The 18,653-nt window shown below is 50.6% G+C and overlaps 8 protein-coding genes across 8 annotated transcripts; 6 read left to right on the forward strand and 2 right to left on the reverse strand.

Annotated features, from left to right (window-relative positions):
• Positions 1-1,632: 1,632 nt before the first annotated feature.
• T310_6136 (Stress response RCI peptide) lies at positions 1,633-2,156 on the forward strand (the record flags this gene model as incomplete). Its single annotated transcript, XM_013471031.1, has 2 exons — positions 1,633-1,690; positions 1,786-2,156. The coding sequence occupies 2 exons, from the start codon at positions 1,633-1,635 to the stop codon at positions 2,154-2,156; spliced, it is 429 nt and encodes a 142-aa protein (XP_013326485.1).
• A 561-nt stretch (positions 2,157-2,717) lies between these two features.
• Positions 2,718-4,360, forward strand: T310_6137 (Mitochondrion biogenesis protein (She9); the record flags this gene model as incomplete). The annotated part of the gene is made up of 3 exons (XM_013471032.1): positions 2,718-3,051; positions 3,098-3,445; positions 3,519-4,360. 3 exons carry the CDS (start codon positions 2,718-2,720, stop codon positions 4,358-4,360), a joined length of 1,524 nt encoding a protein of 507 aa, XP_013326486.1.
• Positions 4,361-5,169: 809 nt separating this feature from the next.
• On the forward strand, positions 5,170-5,901 carry T310_6138 (uncharacterized protein; the record flags this gene model as incomplete). The annotated part of the gene is made up of 4 exons (XM_013471033.1): positions 5,170-5,206; positions 5,471-5,495; positions 5,549-5,780; positions 5,893-5,901. 4 exons carry the CDS (start codon positions 5,170-5,172, stop codon positions 5,899-5,901), a joined length of 303 nt encoding a protein of 100 aa, XP_013326487.1.
• Positions 5,902-6,104: 203 nt separating this feature from the next.
• On the forward strand, positions 6,105-10,001 carry T310_6139 (Phenylalanine ammonia-lyase; the record flags this gene model as incomplete). The annotated part of the gene is made up of 7 exons (XM_013471034.1): positions 6,105-6,232; positions 6,304-8,271; positions 8,439-8,523; positions 8,646-8,657; positions 8,944-9,296; positions 9,417-9,507; positions 9,594-10,001. 7 exons carry the CDS (start codon positions 6,105-6,107, stop codon positions 9,999-10,001), a joined length of 3,045 nt encoding a protein of 1,014 aa, XP_013326488.1.
• Positions 10,002-10,274: 273 nt separating this feature from the next.
• Positions 10,275-13,246, reverse strand: T310_6140 (Voltage-gated chloride channel; the record flags this gene model as incomplete). Its single annotated transcript, XM_013471035.1, has 7 exons — positions 10,275-11,198; positions 11,258-11,612; positions 11,664-11,989; positions 12,041-12,124; positions 12,171-12,530; positions 12,602-12,669; positions 12,736-13,246. 7 exons carry the CDS (start codon positions 13,244-13,246, stop codon positions 10,275-10,277), a joined length of 2,628 nt encoding a protein of 875 aa, XP_013326489.1.
• A 916-nt stretch (positions 13,247-14,162) lies between these two features.
• Positions 14,163-14,778, forward strand: T310_6141 (uncharacterized protein; the record flags this gene model as incomplete). The annotated part of the gene is made up of 3 exons (XM_013471036.1): positions 14,163-14,249; positions 14,290-14,350; positions 14,435-14,778. 3 exons carry the CDS (start codon positions 14,163-14,165, stop codon positions 14,776-14,778), a joined length of 492 nt encoding a protein of 163 aa, XP_013326490.1.
• Positions 14,779-15,312: 534 nt separating this feature from the next.
• T310_6142 (Ubiquinol--cytochrome-c reductase) lies at positions 15,313-16,307 on the forward strand (the record flags this gene model as incomplete). The annotated part of the gene is made up of 4 exons (XM_013471037.1): positions 15,313-15,613; positions 15,753-15,841; positions 15,899-16,064; positions 16,126-16,307. The coding sequence occupies 4 exons, from the start codon at positions 15,313-15,315 to the stop codon at positions 16,305-16,307; spliced, it is 738 nt and encodes a 245-aa protein (XP_013326491.1).
• A 1,324-nt stretch (positions 16,308-17,631) lies between these two features.
• On the reverse strand, positions 17,632-18,653 carry T310_6143 (Pentatricopeptide repeat protein; the record flags this gene model as incomplete). The annotated part of the gene is made up of 1 exon (XM_013471038.1): positions 17,632-18,653. A coding segment is annotated over one exon (1,022 nt), but the record flags the coding sequence as incomplete, so codon positions are not given.

Consider the following 18,653-nt stretch of genomic DNA (forward strand, 5'->3'; position numbering starts at 1 on the left):
TGACTTGGGCACGAACACCCAGACGAGAACCGCGAAGGAATGGACGGTCGAGAAGGAAAAGAGCGACTCTGAAGAGAATCGAAGGGGCAAGCGCAGAAAGAAAAAGAACAGAAGGCGCGCACGGGAGCAGCAGAGGTCGAGAGGCTGGTCTACAGCGTACAAGGCAAGCACGCCCTCCCTAGCAGTACCAGCCAGCTCTCACGGCGATTTTGACTTCTCGCTAACCGGACGGAGCGGCCGTGGCAGCAGCGCGAGGCGGCAGAAACCAAGGGAAGCGACGCTCTAGGATGAAACAGGCTAGCAGAGGCCAGCGAACAGACGCCCGATGGAGCCCAGCGCGAGGACGGATCCCCGCGACTGGCCGGCCTTCAAACGGGCCTGCTTAGCCTGCTTAGCCTGCGCGCCGTCTGCCAGGGACCGGACGAGACCAGCAGATCGACCGCCTTGCAGAACAGTGAGAGCCCAACAGCATGAAACGCGTCTGCGTCCGGGCAAACAGAGAACCTCCAAGGTCTGGAACTCGCACAAGGCTGAGAAACAGTGACGCAGGTTGCCTGTAGTATTCCAGGAGGCGGGGACGCACTACCGAGGCCGATGCATGATATCGACGCGGCACGGCTCAGAGAGCTCTGGCGGAGACATCAGCAGGGCCGTTTGTTTGACCCCCAGGGCCATTGACAGCCTTGTCGTTCTGTAACCGTTGTCTGGATACTTCCAGGGCGGACACGTAACTACCAAGATACGTGGGAGGAGATGGTGGTGACCACACCGCAAGTATATGGAGCACGCAGGAGGTGAACAGTTTCAGGCATCACGTCCAGGAGGCCCCAGTTACTGCGCGTGTTCTCCACTCCACATCCCGCATCGCAGCGGTGCTCTGTTAGGGACGGTCAACCGTGGTGGCACAGCTCAGGGACCGACGGTGGAGTCGGAGGTCGGAGCTTATGCCTCGTGGCCCGAGGAGATAATTTCCACAGCTTTTCCGCCCTCCGTCCCCGGAGCTAAACAATCGCCTCCTGTACCTACGTGCACTGTGCACATCTTGAAGTATCGACTTGCGAGCAGCAAGTGGTGGAGTCATGTGGGAAAAGAGAATCATGATAAACCTTCATTCTTGGCTCCTGACTAACGTCAGAGCGTCTAACAGATCGAAGTGCTGATAAAATGGGTGTAAATCGCAAGGCCAGTACGGAGTACAGAATACTCCGTACTCGTCTACCGGCGATGAACACGATTTGTCGCGGCCATACCTTGGACAAACACCATTCTACATATCTGCTTCCTAAATAATATAACCAGGCAATGACATAGGGGCCAGGGCCATCAAAGCATGTCCAATTTCTTCCAGAGCCTCTCTCGGTCTCTCCACGTGTCTGCTAGCGGACCCGAAAGCAGACAGTCACGTGAGGCCCAGGTCCTGTCACCCAGCCTTATCGACGTCATGTGGAGAGGCACCAGGCTCCCACTTTATTATTCTCGCACCTCCCTTTGTGCCAGAACAACCCGCTGAATCCCCGATAATCCACGCGTAGACGGGTCCTCCCGTCTCCGTTTGTCTCTGATTCATCTTCTTTTGACAGATCACCCCAGTGCCTCCAGAATTCTTGGAGACGTCGACCCGCTGTCCCAATCATGTGCGGCGCAGACGTCTTCCTCGCCATCCTCGCCGTTTTCTTTCCGCCCATTTCTGGTGAGTACTAGCCTGGGATCGTGTACTCCCAGAAGAAAACTTGGTGTTGCTGTTATTTGTGGGCTTTTATGATACTGACCTTGGTAATCTAAAAGTATGGATAAAGCGCGGCATTTGTACTGCCGACTCGATCATCAACCTCGCGCTCTGCTGTCTCGGCTATATTCCCGGCCTCCTGCACGCTTGGTACATCATCTTGAAATACCCAGATTCCGATCCTGAACATGAGGGTTACGAACATCTCACGGGCTCCCGCCGCGGTGATGTCGAAAGCGGTCGGGTGACCTACTACTACGTGTATCATCAACCTGCTGCTCCTCACCCGGGGGACAGAAACTACGGTGCAACGTCGGCCTCCCAGACTGTCCCACCGGAATCACACCAGCCGGAAGCTGGCGACAGTCGTCCTCCGCCAACATATGCTGAAGCCGTGAAAGGTGACCATAAGGTGCAGACTCAAGATTGAATTCATGGTACCTCATCAGTGGAGTCTTGAGGGCCCAAAAAAAGAATGAAAAGGATTCAATCGCGACTCGTTATTCCCCCCAATATTACATGCAGTTATATTTGGTTATATTCGACGTAGACGCTTTCTGGCACCGCAATTTTTTAATGAAAACCCTCTTCTCTCCCAGTTTTGCCACGCGACTTGTGGTTTTTCCTGTGATCAATGCTCCGATATTAAGGAATTCAGCGCCCAGGTTGTTTTTCCTTGCATGTGTTGCCTTTCTCCTGAACTTACTGTGGCCCAAATTATGCAGATAAATAAATACCCATGTTTATCTACGACTATCAAAAAAGGATCAATATTGGTGACGGAAAGTGTTATTGGAATGTTTAACTGTCGAGACGGATGCTAATTGCCAGTATCGGCTGACGTATGCCTATCCCCTCCAATTCTGGCATCTAACTCAGCAAATACAACGGCAATTAAAAGAATTAAATGACAGTACATGCATTTCTCAGAAGAGAGAAGCAGGATGTCTATATGCTGTTAAATCGAGCCCAGTTGCTCCAATGTAATGTAATGTATGGACTGCACGCCTGGTCCAATCACGAGTCCCGCTGGACCGCGGCGCTAGCGTTGGAAGGCCTCAACAATCGCCGGCCGACTCTCAGCTCCTCTCCGATCCGCCCGCTGCCCCATTCCTTCAATTCAACGGCAGACAGAAGACCTCGTGGCCTTCACAGAGGTTTGGCCAGCCATGCATCCGGTGCCATTGCTGGTCAGGCAATCGCTCCGATCGGGCGTCGGCCTGGCGAGAACCTCCCGTCCCCGTCCACATCTCCTTCCGCCGGCACCTCGGTCGAAGCTCGCCTCGCCTACCAAGGTTCTCCCCGCGCGGGAGTTTTCAATCTGCGTGCGATGTCAATTCAGAGCCCAGTCACGTCTGTACTCTTCTAAAGAGGAAGATAGATCCGGAAAGGATGAGAACCCGTTGAATGAGACAAACGCTACCCACAATGACACAAACCGGACGGAGGGACAACCAGTACAACCAGCGTCATCGTCGTCCTCGGGAGCCGCTGTGAAGGAAGAAAAGGTGGAGGGCCAACATGGTTCCCAGAAGAGTTTGGGAGGAAGGGAGGAAGAACTCCCGTCACAGGAGGAAGGACGAAGATCACAGCTGTCAAAGCAGTTTACCAATCTGATGGACAATCTGCAATCGAATATATTCATTGTAGGTCAGAGGCTAAATGACCTGACCGGATATTCTGCTATTGAAAAGCTCAAAAAGGAGATCGAATCTCACGGTACGTGTGTCAATGGAGAGCTGTTTCTGGTTGGGGCTGGATTTTATTTACTGACAAATGTTTGTACCTGCAGAGGCGCGAGTTCGCGAGGCCCGGTCAGTTGTCCGCAAGGCCAAGGAGGCCTACTCAGCTGCGATCAATCGCCGCTCAGCCTCTCAGCGGGAAGTTAACGAACTTCTTCAGAGGAAACACGCGTGGTCCCCGGCCGATCTCGAACGCTTTACGTCTCTCTACCGCTCCGACCACGCCAACGAAGTCGCGGAGGCTGAGGCGCAGCAGGCCCTCGCTGAGGCTGAACGCGAAGTGGAAGAGGCTACGGCGCAACTCAACCGAAGCATCCTTTCTCGCTACCATGAAGAGCAGATTTGGTCGGACAAGATCCGGCGAATGAGTACCTGGGGCACTTGGGGCCTGATGGGGGTGAACGTGCTCCTGTTTCTGATCTTCCAGGTCTTGGTGGAACCATGGCGACGACGGAGACTGGTGAAGGGATTTGAGGAGAAGGTCAAAGAAGCGATCGAGAACGAGGCTGCTGCGACAAGAGCAATTGCAGCTGGTGCAGTAGCAAGCGTTAGTCCTAGTGTGGATGTCGCGGCCGATTCGCCAGCTGCAGCAGAACAGGTCGAGACTCAATTGGAAGAAATCGTGTCCAATATCGGCTTGACATCAGACCCGGACACGAGCGTTCCCGTTACCACAGTTCCAGCTGGTCTTCCACCAGAGTCAGTGCTGCCTGGTCAGCTCTCTGTTGAGAATGTTCTGTCTCCTGAATACTGGAAGGAAACTGTTCGCAACCTTCTCAGCGATCGAAATGTGATCCTCACCCAACGCGATCTCACGACGGTTGCGGTTCAGAGCGCCGCGGCTGGAGCTGCTGTGATGGGCCTGTTGATCGCTGTATTCCGGCCACGCTGAACCGGATTGTAAAACGATGTATTATTTCAAATTTCAAAACAAGACAATGTACTTGTAGATACGAGCTTCTTTTTTTTTATCTCGTGCCTGTATGATATCATATAGATATATATTCAGATACGTCTATGGGAAATAATATATTTATCTTGAGTGTTGATATTTATCTTGGGTGTTTCTTATTCGCTTCATTGACAGGATTTCCAGCTTCGCAACCCACCTGGAGTGATTTCTGCTTTTTAACTGATCGAAGCAGATCGTCTTGATTGAAACAGGTTCAGCAATTCCTTCGAAGCCCTTTTGGTCTAGACGTCTTGGGATTAACAAGATCATATTCGAAATTCAATTCAACAAGAACATCAAGATGGGCTGGCTGCTCTATATTAACTCAAGTGATGGAGCCGGGAGTCGACGTGCATTCATTCATTATATCTGGCAGGACCCTGCTCGCAGCATCAGAAAGATACGGGATCTAGGTATTTTTCAACTCTTTGCCACTTTCTTGCAAGCATGCTGCATAAATATGGGCTCAAAATCCTCTAGAAGACTTCATTCTGTTAACAAATCACGTTAATAGTTAGTTAGCTAGTTCGATAGGCACCTATGATTTTAATTTTAATTATAATCTTACTGTACCTCATGAATAAATAACTATCTACTATACTAACAGGTTATAAAGCCAGACCTAAGGAGGTTAAAAATTAAGGTGGCTTTTATAAAAGTATACCTAGGCCCACAAGAGGCAGTTGGCATTCATAGTTAGCGGGTGTTACATACCTGCATACGTAGTTAGGGAATTACTTACTCTAGAAATGAGTACAGCTGTAGCTTTAGATGCTAGCAAGGGAGGTGTGTTGGCATTCTTTGTTCGTGCTTTACTGCCTGTGCTATTACTCTTATCTACTATCGAAACAAAGACATAGGATCTGCTTTTGAATTCTTTGTTACCTTCCGGCTCGAAACCCCTGAAGAACTTAATCTGCAAATTATCACGATTTAACGCTTATTGGCTAGTTACTACACGTAGTTAATTGGATAGCTGCATTTGATCCCTGTCTAGCTTGACGTTCAATTGTCTAGTGTGCCGACAATATCTACTTCGTACACTTGCAGACATGGTGTCGCATCTCTGCAGACCGTGAGCTTCGTAAGGCTCCCCACAGTATTCATTGTTAATAATTGCATATGCAGTGACACCGAGATGGTTGAATACATATATCTATGTATGTATCCCGCCATAGAACAAAGGACTGCAGAAAGGAGACTTGTCTTCATCCCATCTGTCACCCGCCCGAGCACGTCCGTTTCCGCCCTCGAGCTAAAATCAAATATCGATAATGATGATGGTTCGACGTCTTTATTAGTTGTTGACGAAGTTTACGAAATTCTCGGGACTGATTGGTTAGCGGCCTTGCTCGGTGTAGTAAGCTTAGGGCCTAGGGCCTAGGATCAGGGCTGCGACCTCGCCTGCTTCACCGCTCCACCCTCCATCCATCCCTTGGTACGATCCTGATAAAGAACTCTATTTTCTTCAGAATTCATAAGAGCCTTCTTCCTTGCTCGAATGCTGTGAAGAATTGCATCGAGGCTTCAGGGATAACGAGTTTGATTGATTGATTTGATTTGATAAATACGAGGTCGAATCAGGATCATCTTCTTTATATATAAATATACAGACTCTGGAAGGAACTTCACGCGTTGTTATTCAGACAAGGTTGTTGTTCATAGAACGAGACTGCTCTACAGCATGGATCTTCAACATGCCAAACTAACAAGGTCCGAATGGACGGCGCTGCAAGCATATCTCGACTCCCGCGAACCGGTTCTGATAGATGGGCATTCCTTGACCATTCCTGGTGTGATAGCCGTTTGCATGTACGCTGGAGTTGCTCGATGAAAAGAAAAAGTCTCATATCAAGCTGACAAAAAAAAACGCAATTCAAAAGGTATGGAGCCAAGGCGGCTTTGACAGAAGACCAGAGGATCCTAGATCAGGTGCAACAAAGCGTCGATTTTCTCGACCAGGAGCTGAAACGCGGCCGCACCGTCTATGGCGTCAATACAGGCTTTGGCGGCAGTGCAGATACTCGCACGACGAGTTTGGAGGGTCTCCAGATAGCATTGCAGCAACATCTGAACGTCGGCATCTTGCTTCCGTCTGACAAGGGACTTCCGTCGCTCACCACTCCGCAAGCACAAGGACTCCGGGGCCACGCTTTGCCCGTCCCGATTGTCAAGGCCATGATGCTCATTCGATGCAACTCCCTTATGCGCGGCCATTCAGGGGTTCGGGTCAGCATTGTTAAGTCCATCCTGACTCTGCTGGAGAAGAACATGACGCCAGTTGTGCCGCTCCGTGGAAGCATATCGGCCTCGGGCGATCTTTCGTCGCTATCGTATATTGCTGGCATGCTTGAGGGGAATCCCGACGTATACGTGCGAACGGGCGATGACAGCAATCCAACCTACCTGCCAGCGGACAAAGCTCTGGAACAGGCTGGACTGCAGCCCATCCGTCTGCAGGCGAAGGAAGGACTCGGGATCACGAACGGTACGGCCGCAAGCTGTGCGGCAGCCTGTATTGCCACCCATCAGGCCCAGCAGATCGCTGTGCTCTGCCAATTGCTCACTGCGATGGGCACCGAAGCTCTGTTGGGCACGGCTCATAATTATCACCCCTTCATCTCCGCAGCTCGCCCTCATCCGGGCCAGACGGAGGCTGCCGCCAACATCGGCGCGTTTCTTTCGGGATCAAAGCTTGCTCCTGACAAAGATCCCCAGACGATCGGCCTGGCCCAAGATCGGTATCCTCTCCGGACAGCGCCGCAGTGGATCGGGCCACAGCTCGAGGACCTCTGCCTGGCGCATCGACAGATCGCTGCCGAAGTGAACTCGACGACCGACAATCCACTGATTGACGCGACAAACAACAGCATCCACCATGGCGGTAATTTCCAGGCCGCATGCGTGACATCTGCCATGGAAAAGACGATGACAGCGATGCAGATGTTTGGGAAGCTGTTGTACGCGCAGTGCTCAGAGCTGATCAACAACATGCTCAACAAAGGACTGCCTCCAAACCTGAGTGCCGATGACCCGAGCCTGTCCTTTACCTTCAAAGGCTTCGACGTCAACATGGCGGCGTACATGTCGGAGCTCGCGTACCTTGCTCGTCCGGTCAGTTCACATGTGCAAGTCGCAGAAATGAACAATCAGTCGGTGAACTCGTTGGCTCTGGTGGCCGCGCGGTACACACTCGAAGCGATCGAAGTGGTGTCTCTGATGGCAGCGACCTACATCTACGCTCTCTGTCAGGCCCTCGATCTCCGTTGTCTTCACTTGGAATTCGTCAAGGCAGCCGAGCCAGCCGTCCGAGGAATTGTCCACGAACTCTTCTCGCCGATTGTGTCGGCGAAAAACTCGGACGCGCTCGCAGCGGAGTCGTGGAAAACCCTGCTCGAGAAATGGACGCGTTTATCACACCTCGATCTCAAAGATCGCGGGGCACTCGCCGCGAAAGAATCACTAGGACCGTTTCTGGAGCATTTGACGTTCTATCGCTCTGGCGATACTACCAACACCTCCTCGTCCCCTGACATCCTGACCATCATCGAAAAATACCAGAAAAGAGCCGGAGAAACGCTGAGTGACGTGTACAACCGCACCCGAGAAAGCTTCTTCCGACACCAGACGACACCGTCCTACCTCAGCTCGGCAACGAAGATCCTCTACGAGTTTGTCAGGAAAGACCTGAATGTGCCGATGCATCGGGGCCTTGTGGACCATCCCACCCTTGCGACGGCGGGAGAAGAAGGGAACGGTGGCAATCGCAAGATCCTGGGGACATATGCCAGCGAGATCTATCTGGCCGTGAGGAATGGCCAGTTACATGGGCGAGTGATGGATGCTCTGAGGTGTGTCCAGTAATCGCCTGGGAGCATGAGCATGACAGAGGATTATCGACAGGCAGATAGACCAACCTACATATGTGTATTTATTTCATTTCTTCAGCCCGCATACTACATTACTAGAGTGGTCCTCAAGGAAGGAAAGGTATTAATTATATAGATAATAGTAATAGACAGGATGTGTTCAGAAGAAGAAAGTGTCATTTCACACAAGAGCTTTTTTTTTTCAAGTCTGGAGATTTCAGCTATACATGTACAGTATGTACATACGGAGGATAGATCAATTTACTTTGACCAAAAGCCACTGCTGGGATAAACATCACAATAATACAAAACTTCCCCCCCCTCCTCCTCCCCTTTCTGTTTCTGAAACTTGGTAGCGATATGATATAGTAAGTAGATTTAATGACGTCACGGCATTAAATAAAACTCGTCTGAACACGTTGATTACTTTCTTGTAAGTACTGTACTGTACATACTTAGTTAACTACCATATAAAGTAGAAAAAGAAAGAAAGCATTGAAGAATATTCTTTTTTTACCCCTCTAGTTCTTGTCTTTTGAATAGAGTAGTAGTACCTTTGTGTACTGTATGGACTTAAGCTCCAATGTCATTCGCCGTCACGCATTCATGAAGTTAAGCTTGTGGATCCGCTGCTAGCACGCTAACCCGAGTCAGTCAGGATCGACTCCGCAGCTGACGCTGACGAACGTCGAGGTGTCAGTAATTGATTCAATTCAATCCAATCCAATCCAATTCCATCTCGATCAAACACAAGTCAATAATCGAGTCTCAATTGGAGGAAAGAGAGAAAGGGAGAAAAAAAGGGACAACGAATGGAAGTGCTTCGATAGCGGGTCTCCTCCATTCCTCCTACTGTGTACTCATCCCATCCACGACGACGACGACGACGACGCCATGACCACTTCCACTACAACCAAAACTACGACACCCTTCACAGCCACGCGATGGATCATCCTCGCCGTCGCGAGCGGGACGTTTGCGGCTTTGAATGGATTGTTTGCGAAGTTGTGAGTAGTCCTCCACCACCCCCTCCCCTCTATTCCGTTGCCTATATATCGTACATGCATATGACTATATATAGAGAGCGGTATTTATTTCTGACTGATGTTCTTTTTTATTTTAAACAGAACAACAACCGAATCAACTGGTTCCGTGGCGCGCGGGATCGCGCACTTCTTGCATCTCCCTGATGGGTTGGTGGAGGTTGTTGTGCGGGGGGTACGTCAGCTGCATACATACACAGACGTCCTGTCTATATTATTTATCATAGATAAGAAGAAGAGCTAACTTTCGAGAATCAACAGATCTGCTTCGCCCTCAACCTCCTCAGCAACTTCACCATGTGGGCCCTGTTCACCCGCGCCCTGACGGCCGCGCCCTCGACAACCAAGGTCTCCATCACCAACACCTCGGCCAACTTCCTCGTCACGGCCATTCTGGGGATGATTGTCTTTGGCGAACCCGTGCGGGGGTTGTGGTGGTTGGGCGCTGCGATGATGGCGGCGGGTTGTATTCTTGTCGGGATGAGGGAGAACCAAACGGATAAGCATACCAACAGCAGCAGCAGCAGGGAAGGAGGAGAAGGACAAGCTGAGGGGGAGACGATAACGTTGGATGGGGATGATCATGATGAGGAAGAGGAGGCAGCGGAAGATGACGCCCTGCTGGGTAGACGGCAGGGCAGAAGCGCAACGAAGAGTGGCTCAAGTTGATATGATCCAGACCGGACTGTCATGATATATAGTATAATATAGATATAATATCCTCATAGGACCAAGATACTTTTCTCATGGAAATGAAATACCACTGAAGCCATACCTTGACTAATGTCCAGGACACGTGCGATAATTGCTAAAGCAAGGCACTTATTACGTCCGACAATCGAATAAAGTTTCGTTTTATAATTCAGTCAATTCAATTCATTCATCATATACAGTACAGCATACCTCCTTGATAGAAGTAAGCAATACAATCTATAGTCAGTCCTACCTCTCCCTCCGCTCCTCCAATTCAAGCCCCCTGTCATCAATTTCCGTTCCTTCGAGGATCTCCGGCGAAGGTCCTCGTCTGGACTGCAGCGGCAATGATCCCGACCGGGAATTCAGTCTCACCCTGCCACCACCGCCGCTCCCGCTGATAAGCCTCAACGTCTGACCGATCCGCTGTAAAAAGTCCCATAGCTTCTCCTCAAAAGTGGCAGGATGATCGTCAGCATGGCTGTTGCCGTTGCCCAGTCCCGGACCCGCTGCCAGCGCGTTCTCTTGCGCCTCGACTTTGAATTGATACTTCAGGCAATCTTTCACCGTTACCAGACCTATTAGGCGACCACGGTGCTCAACCAAGATCACGCGGGGCCCCATCTTTTTGAACAGCTCCATGACCGTCTCAAGTGGAAGGCGAGGATGCACCGAAAGCGGCGTGTGGTCCACATACGGGCTAAAGTCTACGAATCGGGCACCCGTGGCGTCCTCGAGTTCGTCAAAGGTTTGCGGAGCATTGTGAGAAATGGGGGTAGGGGGTTGTCCCTGCGAAACCATCGCCGCAGCAGCTTCTTTTGAGAACACGCATTTTGCGTTTGGAGAGAGAAGCCCTCCCCGTTTCGCCCGATCGACGGCATATCGGAGCTCCGTACGGCCAATATAGCCCACCAAGATTCTGCTGTTGCGGTCCTCGACGATGGGGAACCCCTGGAACTTGTTGTCGTTCAACAGACGGTCCACTTCCCGCACTGGGAAATCAGATGCTGGCAAGGACAGCGGATTGCTGGTCATTGCGTGCGAGACCGGGACATTGAACACATGGTCCTCCTTATTGTCGAGGAATGGGAAGCCATTGGCCCAGATCATTCGGTCGGCAATGCCACCTTTGCCAAATCGGTCGCTGACAGCTTTAGTCACACCTACCACGATCTGAGCAAGTCAGCAGCTGCATTCCATGCGGATTAATCCCCAAATCGTGCCCAACTCACCATCGTCGGAAGAATGTACGTCAACGCTCCTGTCAGCTCAAACATGATGACTGTCACCGAAATGGTCAGGTGCATGATCCCGCTCAACGCAGCTGCAGCACCAAGGAAAGCATAGGTGCCTGGTGTGATACACGGTACATCCGGTTCACAAGCAGAAAAGAAATTCGAGTCGGGAAATGATTCATGCAGCGCTTGGACAAGGATCCCAACTAGCCGGCCAAAGGATGCGCCGATCGCCATCGACGGTACAAAGATACCCGCGGGGACTTTGCAACCGTACGAAATGATCACCAAGAATATCCGAAGTACAGTGGCGACGGCAAGCGACAGCACCATCCCCCACCGATTCTTGGCCCTGAAGCAATTCAGTTTTAAATGACTCCTCCAAAAACAGCAGAGCACTTACTCGCAGATGCCGTTGTAGTTATTGTCTCCTTCACACTCCCGGAACAATATTTCCATCATTTCCGTCATATTGATCCTCAAGAATATATTTGGATAGCATAAAAGCGCCGTGATGCCGGCAAGGACGGTGGCTTCCGCCACGGGGTATTTTGCTAGATATTTCTTCCGGAACGCCTGAACTCGGAGATTCCACTTTATGACAAATGCGCCGTATAAACCGCCAAAGATGCCAAGAAAGACGAAAAAGATCAGCTCAAAGAAATGCCACGTGCGATCATATTTGACCTGGAACATGACCAGCTGACCAGTCCGGAAAGGATTCATAGCCTATACATTGTCAGTACGAGGAAGTCCGGACCTAATGAGAGTGACACGTACAGCTAACACTCCGGTCGCAACCAGAGCACAGAAATAGCTCCTCCAAAGAGTCTTCAAGGGAAAGTAAGTTGCCATTTCCTGCTGCTGGTTAGGTCTGCAAGTACACTTCATATTCTTCAATAATACACACCTCGAGTGAGAATAATACACCGCCGATCGGACTGCCAAACGCGACTGCTACGCCGGCCGCTGCGCTCGCAGTCAGGATCTCTCTCGTCTTGGCCGCATGCCGTCGATATTTATTGAAGAACCGAGAGATCACGTTTCCTGTACACACCGCAAAGTGAACGCTAGGACCCTCTTTTCCCACGGACAAACCAGAGGCAATGGCAAGAGGAAGTCCGATAGACTTGATGAACAGAGTTGTAGCGCCGAGGAACCCTTTCATCACAAACCCCGCGATGATACACTTGATCTCCGAGATGCCGGAACCTGCGGCATATGGAGCAAACGACTTGACCAGAGTTGCAGCTGTAAAGGCAAATAGAATCTATAATGTAGACAATATATCAGCACTGGATATTTATTGAATGGAAGGCACGCAGAAGCGGCGTTACATACAGCGAAGACAAAATACGCAATGTAGTTCATGAATGCAAACGAGCCCCAACGCTTCCATTCGGGGCAACCTGTGCCATTAAGAGACAATATTAGCAAGCATTTCTGCACAGTTTTAATAGGCTATATGGCCATACCGTCTTCCGCGCCCCAGCAGCAGAATTGTTCGTTCAAATAAAAGGCGGTGGTGCAATAGCCCAACTTGATATCGGACAGCCACTCGGTCACAATGTTGAGAAAGGCAGAATTCAACCCAATTGCTGCGCCGACGATAGTCACCACAAGCCAGGCCTGGCCAGCGTCGTACGACTCGCGCAGCTTTCGCCTCCATCCCAGCGTCCCCTCCTTGTCCCAGAAGCCGGAGCCGTCCTTTCGGCGAGCTCGGCGGCGCGCCTGTTCGTGCACAGCATCCTGGACCCAGTCGATGGTGGTAAAATCCTCATAGCGCTTGATCTCGTTGATCTCCTCGGTGACGGTCGGGTTCGGAGTAGATGTGTCTGCGACGGTGGATGCTGCTCCGGCTCCGTGATCGCTCTGGTCGGAAACGGAGAAGCCGGATAGCCTTCGCGAGGCTCGAGTTTGAGGATCAACTGGAGAAAGGAAAGGGCGAAGCTGCGCGGAGCTCGACGATGCGCGAGGGGCGGTCATAAGTCGGGTATAACCTCGATGATGGGATCATTCGCATAGCAGTCTAGCACGGAACACATGGACTAGCCGGCAATAGAGGAGAGAGGCGAAGAGAAAAAAAAAGGAAGAGTCCGAGAGGAGCGCCCTGTTTCCTTGTCCAGATAAACGGCCCTTATCCTTTCCAGATTGACTGTGCTGGATGTCCGTTTCTTGGAAGTAGTTGTGGTGTATGAAGCTAGTCAACTAGAAGAGCCCGCGTGAAAGCTCAGCCTTGCGGATGCCGCAATCGGGATAAGCATCGACCGCAGATAAGCACGATACGAGCCCAACAATAATTTCAATCACGATTCACTTTGGGATGCCATGGTCGTCCCGATAGTAATGCGAGTAATAATAAAAATAGAACCAAAGCCATTGACCTGAATAAAGTCTTATTTCCGGATAATCCTCGACGTAGCTAGCAATAAGAATACACTTGGCTCCATCTTGCGGACGATAACCTACTTAGGCCGCATACGACTCGCTTTCAATGGAAAACCGCACACGTGCCAGAACCTCTTTATTACGCGACCAGCTCTACGTCAGCAGTCATCTCTACGGCGTCCCAATTATCTAATTAACCGAAAAAGCTGCTCTTCAATTCGATTTCTGATTTCACGTCCTTGCAACAACTCGTCGCGTCGCGTCATTCCACCAGCAACATCTCCCGTCTATCTTGAAGATGCCTCCCAGCAATAATGCCACCGCTCCTCTGGCGGAGGAGATAACAGGCCAGACAGCTCTGCCTTGTACGTATAACAACTCGATCCGCCGTCTTCTAAATGTTGTGAGACTAACCTGGTGACGCGGTGGATGGATAGTATCACGAATAAAGAAGATCATTCAACTTGACGAGGATATCGCGCAATGCTCTCATAATGCTACTTTCGTTATCGCAATGGCTACGGTTCGTTTCTCTCCCGATCACATTCACGTTGCCCTTCTCTTCGTGCCTTCTACGTGCAACACAAACTCACCTGTCGATGTAATAATAGGAAATGTTCATCCAATATTTGGCCGAACAGGGGTACAATGTAGTCAAATCAGAACGAAAACCCCGAAAGACTATCCAATACAAAGATCTCGGTATGGAGCACACGCGCTTTTTTTCGCCATCACAGAGCGTTGGAATTTCGTGTCGATGCTGACTTGGCAATAAAATCATGCTAGCTACCGCGGTTTCGCGAATCGACAACCTCGAATTTCTCTCTGACGTGATACCCAAGACGACTACATATCGACAATTCAAGGAGAAGAGAGCTCGGGAAGCCGCCCAAGAGGCGGCGGCAATGGAGAAAGGCCAGCGGACGTTGAATGGCAGCAGCGCCGTGACAGAGAACGGGATCAACCGGTCCCCTGCTGGCCCGTCGATCCTGCAGAATCAGACGAACAATGATGGTGGCCGTAATGATGCCAATGGCCCTACGGGTTCCATGCCGACACTGTCCCTCATGGTGGATCGGACAGACGACAATGCCCCTTTTCAGACTGAAGACGTCGAGATGACGGGTTGAGTTGGGGATACGGGTTCTTAGAATTTATTATCACAACAATTACGGAGTTTGCGGGTCATAATTTTCGGGGTTAATTTGGGTTCTTTTGCATTGCATTGGGAATCCTCAGGTCTATAGCCAGGATTGAGGGGAATTATTGAAGTTCTTGGGGCGCGGGCGATGCAAGACTGTATGATTAATGAGCGACCATCTTTGAATAGACAAGCGATAATCCTGCTGGCTTAGAAAAAAAAAGAATCTAACAGGGCATTCCGCTCATTGTTGTGCAGAAAGTTCATTGATCAATAATAATAGACTGTTCTCACTGTCGAGGTGTTGCTAGAGGGTCTGGCCACGCGGGCCAATCACGGGCGGCGTGATTGGATTCCGGCTGCTTTTCGGCGCTCCAACTCCGTCGGAACCGCCAACCTCATCTCCAAAATCCTCCCTGCTCCCGAACAGCGTCTTGTCTCGACACCTCCCCTCTCCTCCCGCCTCCGCCCCTTTACCACGCGCAATTGTCGTCAATTGCTTCCTCCTGTGCGCTCGCCGGCCATGTCTCAACTCGCCACCGCCTCGACGGCCCTGCTGCGCGCCTGCGCCCGCCAGCAGCTGCCCACCACTGCCGCCCGCGCCGCCATTGCAGCTGGCCAGCAGCGAGGAGTCGCTGATGCCGCCCCCAAGTCGTCCTTTGAGAGCCCCTTCAAGACCAAGGATGCCAACTCGACGCTGAAGATCCCCAGCTTCAGCAAGTACGCCGCCAAGAGCTCCGCGACCACGAGCAAGGTGTTCTCGTACTTCGTCGCCGGAAGCATGGGTCTGGTGTCTGCTGTGGGTGCGAAGGCTACCGTGCAGGGTATGTGATGTTTGTGTTGGTATTTTTCCATTGACAAAGAATTTCGGCCATGTCAGGGAGGAGATGGCTTGCAATTGGGTCCTTGGAATTGTGGTGAAAAAGAGACCGTTCGGGATGCTGATTTATGTCATGTCGACAGACTTCCTCGTCAACATGTCCGCCTCTGCAGATGTCCTGGCCCAGGCCAAGGTCGAAGTCGCTCTTTCGTCGATCCCAGAGGGCAAGAACGTACGTTCCGGGTCTTCCATTGTTATATTGAAAACCCCGTTGGATGAGGTCTGACAGAGTTTTTCCGGACAGGTGATCATCAAATGGCGTGGCAAGCCCGTCTTTATCCGTCACCGTACCCCAGATGAGATCAAGGAGGCCAACGAAGTCGACTGGCAGTCGCTGCGGGATCCCCAGCCTGACTCGGACCGTGTGCAGAAGCCGGAATGGCTGGTCATGCTTGGTATGTTGTTCCACCTTACGTATTGATTGGGATGCTCAATCCTGACCTTTCGCTTTTGTAGGCGTCTGCACTCACCTTGGTTGTGTGCCCATTGGCGAGGCTGGTGACTTTGGTGGCTGGTTCTGCCCCTGCCACGGCTCTCACTACGACATCTCCGGCCGTGTCCGGAAAGGCCCTGCTCCCCTGAACCTGGAAGTTCCCCAGTACAGCTTCCCTTCGGAAGACACCCTGGTTATTGGATAGACGAGTCAAGAAAAACAGACCTTTTTTTTTCCCCCGCAAGGAACTTCTATTCTAGTAGGGAAAAGGGAAAGAAAAAAATTATCAACTAGTCCAGCTGGCATCGCATTTGTAAAAGGAAAAAGAAAACAGAAGAATACTCCAACCAACCAACCATGTTTCAATAGTTCAGGCGGCCAAGACAGGTTTTTTCCTTTTTCTTTTTTTTATAGTATAGAGCGAGTGACATGTATCATCATTTTCATTTCTTTTTGTCTACTGAGCTACTATGAAATGAACAAGTGAATCAAGCAAACAAACTGCCATTACAAAAGAAAAAGGGGAAGAAAGAAGAGAATCGGCAACCAAATCCACCTTTTCTTCTTCCCTTTAGATATAATATATCTATCCGACATGGTCATCGATCGAATCGAATCGAGAGAGAAGAGAGAGAATTTCTTTTGTTTGTATGTACATGTACAGTACAGTACTATACAGTGCAGTGCAGAATTCTTATTGAGATCTTATTATCTATTTCTATTTCTATTTCTATTTTCTATTTGTATTTTCTATTTGTATTCAAAACTTCACACTGTTTTTTCCTACTTTACTTTCGCTCGACTTATTTTTTTTTTAAAAAAAAGAGAGGAGGAAAAAGATAGGGGAAGAGAGAAAAGAAGAAGAATAGATGTCAACCTAGTAGTCCACTTCAAAGACGTCGTTCGATCGAGGATGAGGTCTATCTACCTACCTAGTACGGAGTAGTTACTTAGGTAGCTAGGTCCTCACTCTCTCTGTGTACATGCAGTACGGAGTCCATATATGGCCTTGCGTAATGCTCTACTTCTCTACAAATCTCCCACAAATCGACCGCTAGAGGCTAGATTGAGCGAAAGAAGACTGAAATAATAAAATAATTTTTCATCTTTAAGACACCAGAAGAGTAGAGATGTGTCTATTCTTAAAAAAAAAGACAACAAAGGGAATATGCCACACATATGCCACCTGACTTCTCAGCTTGCTCATTGTGAGAAAAATGCATGCAACATGCTCACCAACGCCATATCCCGCTTTTTTGTGCCTCGTGCATATGATACATTATTCAGAACATCGTCCAAATGCCTCGTCTCATGAGCTGACAAAGAAAAGCCATTAAAAGAATAAGGAAAGAACATATGGTCAGTGCTTTCCCCCTCTGATGCCTACGCAGAGGTCATCGAGCTGGAAATAGTCGAGTGAGGATCCAGCCCCCACCTCACACGTAGATCATTAAGGATATATGTATCAAGATGAAATCCCAACAGAAGAAACCGCCGTCAAGAAGACATTAATCCTTTTTGTGAACGAGTTACGCGGCCACCATCGCCGGAGCGCCACCGCCAACAAGTTCAACAATTTTGTTGGCTACCGCAGTCGGATATCCGCGGGAAAGCATCTCCCCAACCACCTTGGCCGCGCTCGGACGGTCCTCGACAGCCAGGAAGGCCCGGGTCATCGCTTCATATGTGCTGGGCTCACGCTTCTCCATACCCACGCTGTCATAGATAGCACGAGCGTTGTCGATATTACCCTCCGCGGCCCAGCCGTGGATGAGTGTGTTTGCAATGTACGGAGTCATTTCCACGCCACGGCTCTCCATGTCCTTGATGAGCTCATCTGTAGCCGCAACCTGGTGGTTGGCCACCATGGCCTCGAAGAGCGCTTGATACAGGCACGGCTGGGGCTGCACTTCGGGATTAGCAATCACTGAATCAAAGACCTCGCGAGCCCCCGCCATGTCATGCAGCACACATCCCTTGGCATGAATCAGCGAAGCGTAGTGAACCGCTTCGGGACGCTGGCCCGTCGCCCTGATCGTGTCAAGAACTTTATTCGCTGCATCCATGTCCACGGGCTCCAGGGACGCGTAGGCATCGATGAGCAGCTTGTAGGTGTGCATGGTCGGCTCAATTTTCCGGGACTGCATGCGCTCGTAGTAGGCCAGCACCTTGCTACGATCACGCTTCGTGTTCAGGAAGTACTGGATCATGGAATTGTAGGGGGCAGGACGCGGTTTGTAGTTGGGCATCGACTCCATCTCGTCAAACATCTCTTCGGCGAAGCGCTCGTCGCTGACCCGGCACAGAGCGTTGACAATCGTGCCATAAGTCACACTCGTCGGGCGCACACCATTCGCGCGCATCTCTGCAAAGTAGGACAGGCAGTCATCGATACGACGCGCCTTTCCGAGCTTGCCGATCAGGGCGTTGTACAGGAAGGACGTAGGCTCAACACCCTCCGCAATAGCCCGATGGAAGATCTTCACGGCCTCGGTGGCTTCGTCGAATGTCTTGGTGGACTCCTTCAGTGTGGTGATGTACAGACCGAACG

This window comes from Rasamsonia emersonii (assembly GCF_000968595.1).
Source record: "Rasamsonia emersonii CBS 393.64 chromosome Unknown ctg1118621760366, whole genome shotgun sequence".
Lineage (NCBI taxonomy): Eukaryota > Fungi > Ascomycota > Eurotiomycetes > Eurotiales > Trichocomaceae > Rasamsonia > Rasamsonia emersonii.